The sequence below is a fragment of the Alligator mississippiensis genome, chromosome 11 (assembly GCF_030867095.1).
Source record: "Alligator mississippiensis isolate rAllMis1 chromosome 11, rAllMis1, whole genome shotgun sequence".
In the NCBI taxonomy this organism is placed as follows: Eukaryota; Metazoa; Chordata; order Crocodylia; family Alligatoridae; genus Alligator; species Alligator mississippiensis.
In genome coordinates, this window is record NC_081834.1 from 12,583,560 (window position 1) to 12,602,442 (window position 18,883).

The 18,883-nt window shown below is 45.6% G+C and overlaps 1 protein-coding gene across 9 annotated transcripts in view; it reads left to right on the forward strand.

The window, feature by feature from the left end:
- The window catches only part of AKAP13 (A-kinase anchoring protein 13), a 321,421-nt gene that overhangs the window by 149,135 nt on the left and 153,403 nt on the right, over positions 1–18,883 (forward strand). For all 9 annotated transcript variants that reach the window (XM_059714583.1, XM_019477514.2, XM_019477513.2 and 6 more), the window contains one exon: positions 7,012–7,195. In XM_059714583.1, coding sequence (XP_059570566.1) covers positions 7,012–7,195 — 184 coding nt within the window. The remainder of the gene's footprint in view (positions 1–7,011; positions 7,196–18,883) is intronic.

Below are 18,883 nucleotides of genomic sequence, written 5' to 3' on the forward strand. Positions count from 1 at the left end.
AGACTGTCAGTCATCAGAATACCGTTTTTAGACAAAAGATATGAAAACACGCTTAGCTTCAGGCACATACTGCCTTCAAGGATTTGTAAAACTTTCCAGTGACACTGAGCAGTGCAGCCATTTGCAGTGTTTCTTAAGGAAAAAAGGATATGCTGAATGATTTTGTGAACTTGCCAGGTATAAGGGGAGAGTCTAGAGCAAGAGACTTTAACTCTTTGTTTTTTCCTACTTCATCTGAACAGTTTGTTTGAATAGACTTCCATTTAGTTTTTGACACTGGTACAAAAATGCCAGCATAAGATAACCACAAATCACTTAACTGCCTAATGCAGTCTTATCACTGATTATGCTTCTTTTGAAAGTTTTGCTTTTATATAAGAGGACAAGGAAAGTCTGACTGGAGAGAAAATGAAGGTGAAGTCGGTGAAAGTGATCCAGGTGTTAACGAAGCTAGTCTAGCAAGAATCAAAGAATCTTTCCCAGCCCAGGTGTATGATGGAGGTAATATGACCAGGAAGATAAGATTTTATAGGACTTGCTGGGTTGATCACCTGTTAGTATCAACTCAGAGTGAGGGCAAAGTTACACGTTACACACAGACCCTACTAAAGCTGTGGAATATTCTAATTTTAACCTTGTTAACGTGCTGGGAGGTTAATGCTGTTTCTTGCCTGCACAGCTCTGACTTGCCACTAGAGGGCTAGTGAATAGGGATATGGGTAGGAGTCAGGTCACCTGGGCTCTATCCCTGTTCTGGAGGGGAAGCGGGTTGGAGCAGAGCTTCCTGGGATGCTGGAGGACTCCAAACTGCTTGTTTTAGCTCTATGGAGCAGATTGAAGTTATCCATACATGAGCTATGGCCAAAATTTGGAATGAGCTTCCAAGGGAGGTGGTGCTCTCCCCTACCTTGGGCGTCTTTTAGAGAAGGCTGGATAGGCATCTGGCTGGGGTCATCTGACCCAGCGCTCTTTCCTGCCTAGGCAGGGGGTTGGACTCGATGATCTGTTGAGATCCCTTCCAACCTTAGCATCTATGAAACTGTATTATGACTCAGAGTTAAACCGTGCCTAAAGTGGCATAACTGATGCTCAGAGGACACTTAACACAAGTTAACAAACTTTAATGTGCAGACACTTAGGTTTTAAGTGCCTTGAGTATGGTCAAAATGTAACACACAACTTCACTCCTAAAGCTCCAATGAAAGATCACCATATTTCAGACTCTTTTGCTGGTCTGTGCAAGAGCAAGGGCTTTGGCACATTGGTCTTTTCAGTATAGATTTTACTCTTTGCTGTGTGATTAGCATTATCTTGTTAAGGAGAGACTTGGCCATGCCTAGAAATTATAAAGAGGGAAAATGCAAACACACTGTACTTTTCTGTGTTGGCCCAGTGACAGCCTATACTTAAGGGTCTACCCAACTCGAGGCGACTGGCCAGTTTTGTGGGCAGATCATGGGGCTGGCTGCCATTTTCATGGGCTTATGGTGGTGGGTCCCCTCCATGGCTCTGGCTGAGTGGCCCCGGTGGCCCTGCCCCCTGTTGCTGATTGGTGGAGAAGGCCCCACCACTTGCCACTGATTGACCGAGAGGGCTGTCTGTCATGTGGCCCCGCTCTTTGTGGCTGATAGGTGGAGAGGGGCAGGGCCTCATGCTAGGCAGCCCTCTCAGCCAATCAGCAATGGGGGCAGCAGCCGTCTGGCTTGCTCACTTTCATGCCAGCAGTCCCCTTCATGCCAGGCTGTGTGGCCAGGAGGATTGTTGGCTGCCACTGGAGAGCCAGCATTCCAGTATTTTATTTTCAGTGTTTTGGAGTGGCGTTTGGGGTTTTTTTCCCCACAGATTTCGCAGAGATGGCCCAATTTTGCAATTTCCATGAAATCCGCACAGTCGCAATTTGTGTAGGTCCCTACGTATACTGTGCCAAAGCATGTTTTAGGCATGACTCTTTATAGTTGGTGACATCATCCTTTTTGAAGCAAGAAGCTATTGGGTAGATTTGGAGATGGAACTGGCCAACACTGTCACGGGAAAGCCAGCAACAAATATTCCAAACTATTCATCCCAGCGCCTGGCTCTTCCATTATGAGTTATCTCAGGATACGTAGAACAGGACAGGACAGGGGGGAGGAAAACACATTTATAAAGGGAAGCTCCAAATGAGGAAAAACGTTTTTTGGGGTTTTTTTTAAGTCTTGCTTTAATCAAACTCACCAAAATGAAGGCCTTGGCTCAGAGGACAGCTTGTTAGAACTGAACAGAGTCTCCCAATGCCTAAAGAAAGATATTTGTGCCGAAAGCTTGCAAATAACGTTTTTCCAACTATTTAGTTGGTCTAATAAGATACCACATCTACCCAAAAAACCTTGCCTGCCTATGTCCTTACACCAACATGGCTACAACCAGCAACCCTGTTCAGTTCTGTTGCACTCGATCATTTTGTGCCTCAGGAGTGATCTGTTTCTGGTTAGCAGCCCCTTAAACCTGGGGTGGGCAGCCTGCAGCATGGATGCCACAAATGGCATGGGCAATCCTATGTGTGTGGCACTGGGCAGATTGGGAAGAGGACAGCAAGCACAGAGGCAAATAGGGCAGGGAGCAAAAAGCAGAGCATCCGGTCAGGCAGGGAACACAGGGCAAAGAGCAGAAAGCAGTAGAGCAGATCAGGTAAGGGAAAGGGATTGGAGTGGCGCTGGGAGAGGGAGCAGGGCTAATTTGTGGCATGCCTACCACAAAGGTTGCCCTCCCACTGCCTTAGACTTTAGTCTTGTCAGTTTGCATAGTCAGTTTGAAGAAATGTTTGTCCCCAGTTATCCGTATAAACTGGCTATTCATGTGCCACTGCTGCAAAAAAATAAAAATAATTTTTTGCATGCCCTGCCAGCTAGATTAAAGTGCTCTGCCATTATGGGACAATAATCATATGTTTCAACCCTGGCTTATTACTAGGAGACAAGGAAGGAACAAAACAGCCATGATCTTGCCAGTATTACATGTACTTTATTTCCATAATTCTCTAATTGCAAAGAGCTGTGTGGTACTCGAAGGACTATTGTGATTCTACAGATCCTTCTGCTTTCAACCATTTAAAATGGGAAGGAAAAGCTATTTCATGTTAAAGGTTTTCTTAACTTCTCCATGCTTAGGGCAGATATATTCTGTATTATGACAACCTGTTCAGACAAAAGTCTGCCTAAATTCCTGATGTCCAGAGCCCTAAGATTTGTGTGTTGATAGACAAAGGGGAGGTAGAAGTAACTTTATCTCTTTTCCTTTCCCTTTCTCCCGTCTGTCCTTCCTTTTCCCTTTACTTCCAAGGCCTGGTGAAAAAAGCCTGTATATTTGCTTTGAACAGCCATACCAATGACAGATGCTTTTTTATTTTAGAAATTAATCCAGCACACAGATGTCACACTCCTTTTAACTAACTCAGACCATATAAGTTTTATATACACTGCCACTGCTAAGATCCTTGCCCGGAGCACCCACAGTTGTTAAGTGTATTTTACTTTTGTCTCTTGGATGCTGTGTCTTGTGCCCATCTGTTAGCATGGCCTCGTGCCAGTTCACACGTTTGTCAGTCCTGAAGGCTTGGGACTGGGCAGTGAATTTGTAGCCTTAATGTACTCACTGTCAGCAGCATGTCAGTAGAAGTTTGCCCTTTCTGCCATTGATACTCAAAGGCATTAGTGCTCCACTGAATTCAGGGGAATAGGTTATAACCGCGTTGGTCTAAGGACATAGGCAGATAAGGTGTTCTGGGTAAATCTGATATTTTTTATTAGACCAATTCAAGTAGTTGGAAAAATTCTTCTTTGCAAACTTTTGGGTACAGAAGCCTGACTAAAGGCATTTGTACCCAAAAGCTTGCAAAGAAGAATTTTTCCAACTATTGGAGTTGGTTTAATAAAAGAGATCAGATTTATCCAGAGAACCTTGTCTGCCACTGAATTCACTAGTTTATTAGACTTCTCCATCTAAACACAGCACCCAAACGCTGGGAATGAAGCATTTTGAAGTCAAGTTCGTGTCTGGCTGCCCCGAAGGTAGTTAGCATTGTTTAAAACAAATGGGTAAACATTTGAGGAGATTTAGGAACACAAGGAGCTTATATCACTTTTTAACAGTGGGACTTGGGCTCCTAAAGCAATTTCGGACTCTCGAAAATCCATTGTGTAGAAAACCTAAAAGCAGTCAGTCGGCAAGACACTCAATTTGGGGTATTGTTGCTTGTCAGTCCTATAGCAGGTGGTGGCTGCAGGGGTTAAATAAAGCCACAGCACAGTGAACGTGGTTATCATGATTATTCTTGCAATGAACTCCGTACTAGGAAGCCTGGGATTCTGATCAGTGATGGGATGTGTTTAGAGGCTTGTCTGGCAGAAGCAGGCTCAGGGGTGATCTGGTGGCTGCCTATAAGTTTATCAGGGGTGCTCACCAGGATCTGGGGGGATGTCTGTTCACCAGAGCACCCCAAGGGATGACGAGATCGAACGGTCACAAACTCCTCCATGACCATTTCAGGCTGGACATAAGGAAGAACTTCTTTACTTTTACTGTCTGAGCCCCCAAGGTCTGGAATAGACTGCCACCGGAGGTGGTTCAAGTACCTACTTTGAACGCCTTCAAGAGACATTTGGATGTTTATCTTGCTGGGGTCCTGTGATCCCTGCTGACTTCCCGCCCCTGGGGCAAAGGGCTGGACTCGATGATCTTCCGAGGTCCCTTCCAGCCCTAATGTCTATGAAATCTATGAAATAAGATAACAGTTTGTGTGTGTGTTTGACAATGAATCCTCTTCCTTAGCCCAGATTAGGTAAAGAGGAGCAGAAGGTAAAATAGGCTCACCTGTTTGTTCACAAATCAGATGGAAGATGTTGAGCTCACAGAAGGGAAAGCCACCTGCATCCTGGAACCTTTCCTTTCCTTTTTCAGCCTAGTTCTATGCAGTTTTGCCCCAGCCCGGTCTGTTTTAGTCAAGAATCTGACTCATATTTCTCCCTTCGCATGAAATGGCGATATCAGTACAGCCCCCTTAGCAAGGGTGCAGTCATACGAGCATGAGATGCTTCCCAGTGCAGACGGGAGTAAGCCATACAGATGTTCATACTGATGTAGTCTCATCTGTGATAGGAGGGGCGTGTCTTTTTAACCTTGCAAGCCATTGCTCCAAAACAGCTAGTGGTTGCATAGCTTTTGTACAGATTGTGAGCATACCGTTTCACTTTGTGCGGGTCCCACCTCCACATACTTTCTCTGATGTCTCTGTGGCTCTTCTTTCCTTTGCTCTCTGGAGTCCACCACCTTTCTTTCTGTGGTTTTTTTCCCTTCTGGAAGTCAGTAAGATCCCTTGATTAGCTGCCTTGTCTCCTTATACAATGCCATGCTTGATACCAGCACTTTTGTCATCTCTCCCCCCAAGGCTGTAAACGTTGCCTCTGAGCAAACTCAGTGATATCCTTTCTCTGTTCTGCTGCAACCCTGTGCCCAGCTACTCCAGAGACCAGATTTCTGCTTTACTCGAATAAAGAGGCTGAGATGGGAAGAGTGGTATATTGCCAAATCCCTAATTCGGGTTTCTATGGGAAGATTCTGCCAGGAAGCTGTTGGCTCTTGAATATAGATTAAGCTGGGCAGAAACTGATCCAAGAAGCTCAGGAAAAACCACATGGCAAAAAGTATAAAAATCCCTGTGTTGTTTTTACACTTGAGACCTTAATGATGTCCCTTAAAGAAGAAATAAAAATCCGGATGAGCAAAGGAGTTAAGGTAGATATAGCTGTCAGTACTGATTTGTACTGCGGCATCCTTCTAAAAGACGCTTGAAAAAAAACCCCCAAAACCTAATTCAACTTCAGAAAGCCTTATGCACTTACATTTTAAACCTGCGCTATGGGCTGGGTTGTCGACTAAATTAATACATATATAAATCATTCCTGTAGTTCTCGGGGTATTCCACCAGATCTGTTCATTGGCTTGGTTTAATACAGTCTCAGTGGTGCCTTTCTAAACTGCCCCGCTCTGTGCTGAAATGCTGTCTTAATTTTAAGAACAAATCTTTACTTTTTAAACTATTCTGAGGGTTTTAGAAATCCAGATGGCTGTGCCCTTGGTACAAGGAGTTGCAAATGCTTTGATCTGCAAATACTGTATTTCAGCCCTTGCATCTGGAGCTCATTTTGGGAGATTGCTGTTCAGAGCAAAGTTCTAGGGCTTCAGCTCTTGGAATAAGGGTTATTTTTCAGAGATGAAAGCTTATGCTCAAAGTGAGTTTTACCAAACTATAAGGCCATGCTTATTAAACATAAAAGGTGGTGGCAGGGAACGCACCCAACTTACAAATGCTGCTACTCAGTTATACAGCTGCTGTGCGTGCTGAAGTGTGCATCATAAAAAAGCGGTTCTAAGGCGTAATCAAATTGTAAAGGAAAAACCCCTGTTTCTTCCTTCCCAGGAGAAAGTGTGGACTGTTTTCCTTTACATCTGCTCTAGATTTGTACCTTACATTTAGCATTTTTTCATGTGCCTAGGCAGGAATCGCATCTGGCAACACCAAAAATGTCATACAGGTTTCTATGGGAGGACAATGCTTACATATATACTTGAATGTACATCTTGAAGCTCCTCTTGAGAAGTATTTCAACTCCATAGATTTTAAGCCCATTTAGGAAATTGGCCTTTTCACACTGGCTTGGGCATGAGGTCTGTTGTTAAGAGGTCAGGAGTGGTCCCAGCTTTCCTTAGGATTCCTGCGGCGATCCCCTTGCTTTGAGGCACCCAGCTTTCCTGAGCTCTAGCAGCCAGTCTTTGCACAGCATGTTTTTCCAGGTGCTTCAGTGTTTAGGTTGCCTGACTTTTTGGCTCGGAGCAACTTTTAGTTTTATGCCAACCATTGTACTGTATTTTGTGCGTGGCTCGAATCCAGTAACTGGGCCGTGGGGAAAACGATGTTCATCTAACCTGCACTCTACGAATACCGTTTTTCTTTTTTTCTTCTTTCTTTCTTTACAGAGAATATCCCCCGGGAGACACTGTTGCATTTTTCAGTGAGGCTAGGTCTGCAGCGGTTGACGTGGTTTCTGTTACAGCAGCCAGGTGGAAGAGGAGCTCTCTGCATCCGCAACAATGAAGGAGCTACGCCTGTGACTCTGGCCTTGGAGAGGGGCTATCAGAAGTTGCATCAGCTTTTGACAGAGTAAGGATGATTTTCTCAGTTTCTGCCTTGGCTTTCCATACCTTGCAACCTGCTTGTCTGTAAGATCTGTTCCTCTGCACCTTGCACTCAGTATGAAGGTGCAGGTTTTTTGTTGGTAACTTTTATTTTTGCCTCCTTTGCTGGAAGCGACTGGGCAGGCCCTCAAAGATTTTGGGAAATGCAAGAGATGTGCTGTGTTCTCCTTTTTGTTTTTATGGCACAATGCTTTCTTTCCAGCTGATCCTAAAAGCTCAGAATGAGTCAGTTTTTTGTAATGTTACTAATTAGAGTCAAACCTTATGAAAACACAAATGAACAAGTGAAGATCTGCAGTGGAAAGCTGCTTTGGGCGGTTCTGGGTTTTGTTTTGTTTTTCTATTAATTAGCACACTGTGCCAGTGTTTGCTTAAGTCATGCTGATTCTGTAGAAGAAAGTATGTATAATTGGGTTGGGTTTAAATTAATCCAGGCATTTAAAAACAAAATTAGAGGTTTCTTTTATGAATATCATAACCGGATAAGTCATACTAACAGCAAATAACTGGCTGTGTGTACATTTTTCTTGCTATTTCTTTACTGCAGTGCATTGCAAGTCTGCTATGGCTGACTAGGAATTATTTTGAATAACAGTATATTCAGAGACGCAGTGTTTAATGCCAAGCCTGATAAACAAAAAGCATGAGTGTTGAGGGAAATATTTGTCAAGGCAAAAGAAAAGGTTTTATGCGGTTGCACCCCCAGTCTGTACCATTATGCCTCTTTTATTACCTCAGATGTCTCGCCAGTGTAAGAACTCACCTTAACTTTCCTTTTCTGATATGAATTTTTGGTTCTGATCTCAATGGCTGAGTGTCATGCACAGGTGCCTCCAAAACTACTAGTGTCGCTGAACGCTGATCCAGTTACAAGGAAGGGTCAATCTCTTGAATTCCCATAATTATTTTATAGATGCTAGGGTCGGAAGGAACCTTAGCAGATCATCGAGTCCAACCCCCCGCCTGGGCAGGAAAGAGTGCCGGGGTCGGATGACCCCAGCCAGATGCCTATCCAGCCTTCTGTTAAAGACCCCCGAGGTAGGGGAGAGCACCACCTCCCTTGGAAGCCCATTCCAAATTTTGGCCACCCTCACCATGAAGAAGTGTTCTTCCTGATATCTAGCCTAAATATGCTCTCTGTCAGTTTGTAACCATTATTCCTTGTTGCCCCAAGAGGTGTGCTGATGAACAGAGCATCTCTGATCCCTTGCTGTGCCCCCCCCCCCCCCCCCCAATGAATTTGTAGGTGGCTACAAGATCACAAAATCTGTAATTCCCCTACCAGGTCATTCCCCGTAACCAACATCAAGTCTATTAAGGCATTCCCCCTAGTGAGACCGTATATCTCCTGCATTAGGTGAAGGTCCTACATACAGGTTAACCTACATGAACGATTGGTTTTGGCTGGCGGCTGCTCCCAGCAGATGTCCGGGTTGTTTAGGTCCCCCATGACAACCACGTTCCTAGACCATACGGCTTCTGAGAGCTGCCTCAGAGATTCCAAGTCTAGCTCTTCCTCTTGATCTGGTGGTCTGTAGCAGACCCCCACCACCAAGTCCCTTTCCCCTCAACCCCATGTATCCTAACCCACAATACCTCAACTTTCTCCTCCTCTGATCCCATTTTGATTAGGGTAGATGTATAATGCTCCTTTACATAGAGAGCAACCTCCCCACCTCCTTTCCTCCCTACTCTGTCCCTTCTGTGCAACCTGTAGCCCTCAGTGTGCATCTCCCAGTCATGGGTAAGGTCCCACCAGGTTTCCATTGGCCCCACTAAATCAAAGTTATTGTCTGCAAGCAGGAGTGCGAATTCTTCCTGCTTGTTCCCCGTGCTCCTAGCATTAGTACAGAGGCACTTGAGACCTCCGAATGGTGCCTTTGGTGCCCCACTGGCCCCTTAGTACTTACCTGGGATGTACTGTTGCATGTCTCATAGTTTGTAGGTCCTAGATTCTCCATCTCCTGCCTCCTCATCCCCCGTCGAACCTAGTTTAAAGGCTGACGTAGGAGATCAGCCAACCTGTAAGAAAAGAGACTCTTACTTTTTACGGAGACACGAAGCCCATCGCGTCCCAGGAAGTCTCTTGCACAGAAGTGCGGATCATGGTCCAGAAAGCCCAAACCCACACAATGGCACCAACTCTGGAGCTGCGGGTTGACTTCTCTGACACAGGTGACATGATGCCTACTGCGACTGCTGACTGGGAGGATTGACAAGAAGACCAGCTGTGCCCCCGTCTTCCTAAGCCTTGTCCCCAGAGCCCTGTAGTCACTCATGATATGGTCTGGACCACTCCTGGCCACTTCATTTGTTCCCACATGGATGAGGAACATGGGATAGTTGTTGGAGGGCCGGATGAGGTCAGGGGTCCTCGTCGTGACATCCCTGATACTGGCTCCGGGCAGGCAGCAGACCTCATGTGCCGTGGGATCCAGGCGACAGATGGGTCCCTCTGCTCCTCTCAGCAGGGAGTCGCCCATCACAATGACACCGTGTCTCTTCTTTTGGTTACCTGGCTGGCCCTTGGCTCACTCGGTGATGGCTGCATGCTCCTCCAGTGCACTTTCCTCCACCGCACACTCCTCCGATGCAGCCAGGGCCTCATATTTGCTCACCAACTGCACCGATGGAGCTGTCTCTGTGGTGAGAGGTCTGGCCCGGGAGCTGACCATCCTCCACTCTCCTGCATCTGCTTCAGGGCATTCCCTTGCTGCTTCTCCGCTAGGCGTCTTGTCCTGCAGAGAATGAAAGTAACCATCAGTCTCATCCTCTGTGGCCCTGATCCCCTGCAGCCTGCTCACCTCTGCCTGGAGTTCCCTCACCTGCCCCTCCAGGACTTCAAGCAGGGCACACATATAGGGGACTTTCGGCCCTCCCACTACCCCCAGGCCCTTGAGGACCCACCAGGCAACCCCTGCAGGCAGGGGGCCTGGGTGTCACCAACCCACCCAAAGGTTCTGGCTGGGTGCAGGCCTCAGAAGAGCCCCGGGTGGGAGGCAGCATTGGGGCAGGGTCCCTGGCTGCACTCCGAGTCACCACCCCCATTAAGACTCCCTTATGTGCACTTACCTGAGGACTCTGAAGTCTCTGTCCAAAGCCGCCAACGCATAGAGTTCAGACTCCTGCTCTCCCCCATGCGAACTGGCATGCAAACTCTGACGTGCCCTTCAAGAGCGCATCTGTTTGCAGGGCCTGTTTGCATGGCTCGGGAGCATTTCTCCTGCCCAGCATGGCTAAATAGGGCCGGGAGGGGAGGAAAAAACCCTTCTTGATTCCCTACAGCTGGCCTGGCTCTCTCTCCCCCTTTCTTGTAAATAAAAATTTACAATATTTATTTGTCAATATTCTCAAATTGAATCTTGCGGTGCATGCTGCTGGAGGAGCCACATTCTACCTTTACTCATGTCTGAAAATTTCTTGGCCATTGCCACTCTAAGGTAGGGAGAGGAGGACAGATGTTTTGCAGCAAACTTTTATTTAATATTCAAGTGCTGGGAATGGCACAGGGGGTCAGTGTTTCCTTGCTGTTCCCAAGTGTTTTTTGAGTTGGGTCATGCTGAAAGCATCCAGTCTTTCTAGTATTGCGATATCGACACACCTCACCTTTGTATGCTGGATGGGGGAGTAAAGGGGGATGGATGATTCCTATGAATCATAGGGCTGGAAGGGACCTCTAGGGTCATTTAGTCCAGTCCCCTCCCAGGTGCAGGATGTGCCACCAGAAACCATCCCAGACAAAGACCTAGCCAGCTTCTTTATGAAAATGTCCAGCAAAGTATTACTCCAATGCTCTGGAGTCTGCACTGGATTCCAGTAACCTTCCATGAGCTATTTGAGGTGCTGCTTTTGACCTATAAAGTCCCGTGTGAGCCAGGTCTGCCAACTTGTTTTCCATCACAATCCCTAAAGTGAGCTCAGAGCAACCTCCTGCAAGTAAAATTTATGCAGGAAGTTCACTTGGTGAAAACCCATGGGAAGTCATTCTCAGCAGTCATTCCTCAGCTCCGGACCTCCCTCCCCTTGAGGCCTTTCATACCGTGAGCCTGGTCATCCTTAGGAAGTTCTATAAGACCTTTTATTTGGACAGACTTTTAATAGGCAGGGCTAAATTTTAGAGCACTGTTTGGGGAGTTGGGTGTTTATTATACACGGTTCAGTTTGAATATTTGAACTGCTTTTATAATTTATATTGTGTTATATTGTAAGCTGCCGTGACACTTTTGTGGGGAGGGCAGCATGTACATTTAATAAATCCATAAATGAGGAGATTCTACAACTTCCTTGGGCAGCCTGTTCCGTGATCCTATCAGCCGGGAAGTGTTTTCTGAGCTTTAATCCGTGGCAAGAGAGAATAGTTGTTCTCCCTCTTTTCTGTGGCAGACTTTCAGATATTTCAAAACTGATATCATGTCCCATTTCCCCCTTCCCCCCATTATCTTTCCCCCAAACTAGATATGCTTTATTTAGTTCTCTCAGCCTGTCCCTGTAATGAGATGGGACTCTCTGAGGTGTTGAGGCACTTAGCAGCAGAGCAGGATTGGCATACCATCAAGAAAGTTAAATTAGTCCAAAGTTGATTATATGACTCTCAGCAAGTCCTGTAAATACTGCTGTTACCCAAATAGGAGCAAAGCTAGTAATTTAATAAAAATGGGGGAATAAACAAAACTATTACAACAGCCACTCGGTGTACTTGAGAGTTGTTGCACAAGTGGTTCCAGTATCAAAGTGGCTTTCCTCTCTTGGAGTAAAATGAGAAGATCAGAGGGCTTGGTTTTTGGTCACACCGTATTCTGTGTGGCTCGTTTCTCCAGGGAGCGTAGCTCTAAGCCAAGGAGCTTTCTAATGGCCTTGCAGTTCAGCTGTGAAAATAAGACTCTGTTCCAGTAACACGGCTATAACAAGATCTGGATTCCTGTCTTTCCTACTACTGCAGCAAATCATTCTTTAGTTTAGACAGTAGCATACTGAATCCTCTTTTAGCTTGAGTGGTGGGGTGTTAATGCACAAGGGTACTGTAACCACAGCAGCCAGGCATAGACTCAGAATATCAAATGCGCTTTCTCAAAACCAGCCTTCCAGAAACAACGATCTCTGCATAGGGTTGGGTAGATGGAGTCCTTCCTCTGTGACTGGTGCACTATCAGAGCCTCCTACTAAAGGCCATAGGTCACAATAAGGATCATGGCCCATAAGCTCTGCTTTGGTGTCTGCAGCATGTGGTTGCAGGCTCACAGCCAACAGGCTCTGACTCAGGTCCATCTCCCACTTCCTATGAAGAGCCATCATGAGAAAGAAGTGTATGGCTGTGAAGGAAATGGTTGTCTACATTGCAGTGATTCTGCTTTTAGTGGCTTTCATGCCTTGTAGAATGGTGATAGGTTTTGGACCTAAAAATCCCTGTTGAAGAGCAATATTAAGTTTCAAAATACAGAAAAGCAAGCACGTGTCTTAGGTTGTCCAAAGGCAATGGGATAGTGTGCAACCTTCTCCCTTGCACTTTCATCATGCTTCACAAACTTTGCATATGGAAAGCTCTTGGTATAACTCAGCAAAATACAGAACAGCAGCACACTGCAGGGAGCGCCCAGACAAAGACTTCATTCTTTCTGCAAGTAATTAAACTGCATTTGACAAAGTAAATGAACAGTGCACATTTTGTGGTGCCCCATCGTTGGGATTTTTAATTGTTCACTTGCAAGCATGCTAGGCTCCGTAATTTGCCATAATTCTCCCAGTGATCCTTGCAAATTAGAGGGGTTCAGCTGTAATGAGAAGGGTTACGATTCTTAAATAGCAAACACAAACTTCACAGTTGCTGCAGTTTTGTCTGTGTTCAGCTGCAAAGCACAGCTCTGATTCATCTGAGATGTAAATATTTTTCTAGGGAACTAATTACGTTAGTGGCATTTTGAATCTCTGTTTATCAAACAAGCTTTCCCTTTTTAGCTGCTGCAGTTCTTCATAAAAGCAGCTTTTAAATTTTCATTTTACAGGCCTTGGAGCATTCTTGCTTCCTGTGGTAACAGTCTGCTGGCTGGCTTCTGCATCATCTCTCCCTCTCGGTAGAAGTACACGCCTGCCTCAAAACCGAAAGGCAGAATGAGATTAGAGTGTACACAGCACCCTTAGAGAGAAATCTTAATGGGAGTGTTACAGATTAGTCATAAATCACCCTGTAAACATTAATCTATAAATGTAAAAAATCGAAGTAAAGCTTGCCTCTCCCTGGGGTGCAGATGGAATGGTGTATTGCATGAGTCAATGGCACTTTCCAGAGTACCTTTCATCAGGGGTATCCTGGTTGGTTAGATATTTGCTTATAAGATATTCAAAATCCACATGGCCAACTCTTGAGGTGTAAATCACTGGCCAAAATAATACTGGGACCTTGCCTACAGATGCTTAGGAAAATCGGTGGTATGCCTCGAGAACGGGGCCAGACACAAGCATGGGCAAACTGGGTAGCCACCTGGGGCCCAGACAAAGGGGACCCGAAAATGTTTTTGCGGGGGGGGGTTGGGTTTTTTTTTGCTGTTGTCTGATTATTATTATTATTATCATTTTCTCTGACCTGATACTAAAAGTTCTTCCAGGGCCACAAGGAGTCTTGGTACGGTGCTGCATGAGAATTAACCGTCTTTCAGAGGAGCAATGAGAGAGGATTCCAGTTAAGGATCCTTCCTTGAGATCACTTTGCCTGAAGTCGTCTCCTTTTTAAAACGTTCTCTTAAGAACTTCAGCTGATTTTAGTTGTCATATTACAGGGCAAGGCAGTGGCTTCCAAGAGCCAGTGCAGTGTGAAGCACTGGGGTAATCTCATAATTCAGCTATGTAAGAAGACAGCTGCGTTTTGCACACTAACTGCTATTTCCAAATAAAGTACAGTATAGAAACCCAATCTGTCTTTCAGGTCCATTTTTCCTGCTGCTTTGTAAGTCAGGCATAGGAAATGATTCCAAGGACTAACTAATATTCAGCTGGTCCAAGGGCTGGAAATGTTTTGCCTCGGAGAAAAAAATATATAAATAGATTTAAAAATTAGGGGCTGAGATTCGAGCAGGGCCAGGAAAGCATGCTGGCCACTTTGGACTTTTCATTGCATGTCTCTTGTTTTATTATTGACTATTTTCAGCAACGCTGCACAATTGCTGTTCATTTTTTTTAAAAGTAGGCATGCTGTTTGTATCTCTATTATAAGAACAAGCTGATAAACAGGGATCATGTTTTTTTCTATTTTAAAAATCTTATTCTCTGATAAAAATCACAAATTCTCTTATTAAAACCCCCAAATCCATGATTAAAATGAAACGTGTGTGTGTGTGTGTGTGTGTGTGTGTAATATTAGGTATCAATTGAACACAATGTTTTATTGATATATTTATAATTTTAAAGCAATTTGGAAGCCTGCCAGTGCCTCTTTTACTATAATACAATACATTCTAAATACCTATACATTTTGTTATTTGATTTTGGGTTTATCATGGAAAATCAGAGGTCCTCCTACCCGCTTTGCTTACCGGGACACAGGTTCAGGCTCCTCACTCACAGCCCCGTGGGCCCTGCTGGTACCCCTAACTCCCCAACCACAGCCTCCCCTGCCATCTTGCTGAAGGGGGCCCCCAGCTGCCAGGGCTATGGGGCCAGGGACCCAGGTCTGCAATGCCCGAGCCTTGGCTGCCTTCTGCAGGAGGCAGCAGCTGCCATGGCAGAGTGGACCACAGAGCCCGGCTCCACCTCCCCCACAGGTGGCATGGCTGAAGCAGAGCCCATAGGGGCGGGGGGCAGATGTAGGCTGCCCGCTGCGGGCTTGAGTTCCCCACCCAATTGCCCTCCCTCCGGAGCCTCGATGGCCCAGCAGGTGGGACCCGGCATGACAGGGCAGAGCGGGGCCTGCTGGGGAAGCTCCTTTTCGCTACAAGCCCTGCACCACCCTGGTGAAGCATCTCTTGTCCGCCTGGCAGCCACAGGGGACACAACTCTGTGCCACCACTCCCACTGCTGGGTGGGCAGGGGGAAATTTGCCAGGGTGGCACTGTGCTTGCGGCGGCAAGGAGCTTCCCCAGTAGGCCCTGCTCTGCCCTGCTATACCGGGTCCCACCCACTGGGCTGTGGAAGCCCCAGGGGGAGGGCAGCAGGATGGGGAGCTCGAGCCTGCAGCAGCCAGCTCACCCCTGCCCCATGTACAGATCTGGGGGACGTGTCCCATTTTTCCCCTCCCCTGGGAGTGCATGCAGTGGTAGGAAGCCAGCATCCTTCCTGCCCCGAACGAGCCACCTGCAGCCCTGTCCCACTCCTTGCCCAGGCCCTACAGCTGCCTATTCTGGCCCCGGGCCTTAAGCGCCACGCACCACGTGGCTGGGCAGCAGCCCCAGCCCTTCTCAACTCGCTCCCTCTGTCCCCCTCTCCTTCCCTATGGGAGCCTCACTTTCCCACCTTCCCCTGCCAGACTTAACTATGGGAGCTGCTCTCCAGGCTGCCTGGGGGCCATGTGCATGTACATGGCACCCACTTCCCCAACCCTTTGCAGGCTGGAATTTTGCCAGCCTGCAGAGAGCTCTTTGCAAAAATGGAAAATGCGTGTTTTTCTTGGTTAAAAGGGAAAACCTACATTTTTTTTATCCATTTTTACTTGGGAAATGGAAAACCCAGATCCCTGCTAATAAATACCTCCTTTATAATCTGATTTTTCTCAGGAGCAGTCTAAACCTCTTAGTTGAGTGACCTATCTCTTAAACCAGTTTCGGCCATTTGGAAAGCAGTTTACATGCACTGAGCTTGTGTGTTACAGATTCGAACCGGTTTCCTATCACTTATACTGTTTTACATGTAATTTTTGTCCCTAGCCAAGGAGAGTTGCACAACAAATGTGCTATTGGACCCCTTTCAGGACTGAGTGCTGAAGTAGTCACTAGCCTCTCCTAGAAAATGTGAAGGCTTTTTACACTAGTCTGTCAATCATCATCGCTGTCTGTAACAAGCACTTCACTACAGCTTATGGATGATGGACAGGGCAGGAGATTTTCACCCTTTTTCAACTTGATAATGGCCAGGTACCTTGCCTGTGAAGCTGTAAATCAGTACTCTAAGAAGCCGGACAGAGTGTGGTTTTTATCAGAACACAAATGCAATTTCCAGGTTCAAACTGACCCAGACCCAACTAGCAAAAAAGACTAAGAACCTCACTGGCAACAAAGAAGTTTTATGAGTATTTTGCGATTCTTGGCTATTGCTCACAACTGTATGTGTAAAGGCTGACACCTGTGATGTTGTCCTGGCAGGATAATATCAGTGCCTCTCAGGATAATCTCAGCAGTGCCTCTAGGCTGACAGACTTCTTTAGTAACACTTTCATTTCATAAGTGGATACAGTACCTGCTGTTTCTGAAGCCAGGCTGCAAAGGAGGCTTGCATCTGTCTCTGATACAGCTAGGCGAAACATATATACCAATTGACAAGGTGTGAGGGATGTGCTTCTACATGTCCAACTGATGAGCTGTAACAGTTCCATGTGTCCATGCTATTTCCTGGTAGGTAGAAGCTAAATTTATGGTAATTCAGATATGGTAATTTAATACCGATTTCATTTAGGGGTAAACGGCATCGGTTTTGTTTTTCAATTACTCCAAGATAAGGCAGGCATGTGAAACACTTATCACAGATCAGCTGAATGCTCTTACGGGAAGTTAATTCCCCTTATGTCCCCTTTTAATGTGTTGCCCGTGCCCTTTTTCCTTGTTATCTGCAACTGTAAGTACCAGTTCAGCCAGATGCTTAATTTTAAATGTGCAAAATCCATGCTTAATTTTAAATGTGCAATTGCTCCCGTTCTAATTCAGCAGAGGATGGAAGCCTAAACTTAAAGTTCAGTATGTGCTGAAGTGTTCTGCTAGGTAAGAGCAGTGTGTGAAGATCACCTGATATTTTTCATTTAATTTAAGGGATTTTTCATTTAATTTAAGGGCTTGGTAGATTTGTTAAACTCCTACTACAAGGAAAGTAGCCTATAACATAAATGATTCCAGAAACACCAGTTATGCATAGGAACTGATATAAGTAGTTGGCCAGCAAGTTTCAGTTCAGTTCAGTTCTACATTTGTGACTGCTGCGTGAAGGTTTCTCTGGCTGTGTGCAGGCTGGAATATCCTTGCTACCTACATGTCCTTTTTGGTTTGATGTGAGCTAATAATTTATAGGTGGAAAATCCTGTGCTTCCTGTGGTTTTCTGCAGGGATCTGGGTTTTCCATTTGCCTGTGTCTGGCCAGGGAGCAGGACAAAGCAATAGGTGGCTTGTGGGGGAGAGAAGGGGGGAGGGGAAGGGAGAGGGTGCAGCTCCTTACATCTGCATGTTCTCCTTGCATCTGTACACACTCACAAGGAAAGAGTCAGGTGCCACAGGCGATGTCAGAGGGGCATGGGGTGGGGCGCATCCCTCCAGATTTGTGTACCAACAGCAGGGCAAAGGGCTGCAGCTTGGCCGGACCCCCACCAGGCAGAGGGCAGGAGTAACAGACTAGGAAGGCTGCACTACCTTGCATCCTCCCACCACCAGCTGCTTGTTTGCTGGGTGCACCTGCTGTAGATGCGCAAAATACATAGGTTTTTAGAATTTATTTTATTATGTTGGAGACACTGGTAGGCTTCCAAATTGCTTTAAAACTTGTAAACGTATTAATATAATACTGTGTTCAATTGATACATACATATATACATATGGTGACATTTCATTTTAATCATGGAAAAATGCAGATTTCGGGGGGGGAGGGTGTTCTCTTTTAATCAGAGACTTTTGGATTTTTAAACAGAGAACACTAGGATCCCTGGTTATCTCTTGCTGACATTTTTTTTGTCTGGAATGAATGATAGCAGCACGATGCATGAACAAAAGAAAATTGAACTTAAGGGCATGCACAAAAGGTATTAATAACCAGTGGCCAAGAGGCGCTGTAACGGATCAATTTGTATATAATCTTTTCTTGAGCTAACCAGAGTCTTTGGTTAAAGAATGCTTTTGGTGTGACTCTTATCTGTCTGCTTTTTTTTTTTTTTTTTTGTCCCCCCCCCTCCCCAGTTATGATAATAGGTCAGGCAACTTTCTTGACTTGCAACGATATAGATATGCACAGAATATTGTGTTAGAAGAAAGCTGTTGCTTTGTGCCCAAAGTTCAGTAAAATACGAAACATGAAAGAGAAGGAATTGGCAGCATTAAAAGCTGAACAGAAGCGGTTCCTGATGTTACTAGAGGTGTCCAGTATGAAAACCAGATTCCTCTTGAATTCTTATGTTGTTATCGTTTAAGCCATAAGTGGGTTGTAGGTAGTACCATATTTACTTGAATAGAAGATGACCCAGATTATAAGATGACCCCCAAATAATTAGATTCTATGTATGGAAAATTTATACATTTGCTGCAGTTCCCCAGGTATAGTATCTAAATATTGGAGGTTTGCCTTGAATTTGTTGTCCTCTCACTGCCTCAGCAAGGAAAGTAAATATGGGGGGTCAAGTAGCCCTTTTGCTTTCTGCTTCCTCCTGAACCTTTTCCAGCCCTTTTTCCCTCTCCTTGCTGTCGGAGCCTGCTTGTCCTGAGCAAATTTGTTCCTCACATAGAAGTGAGGAACGAATTTGACAACCATGACCTTGAAA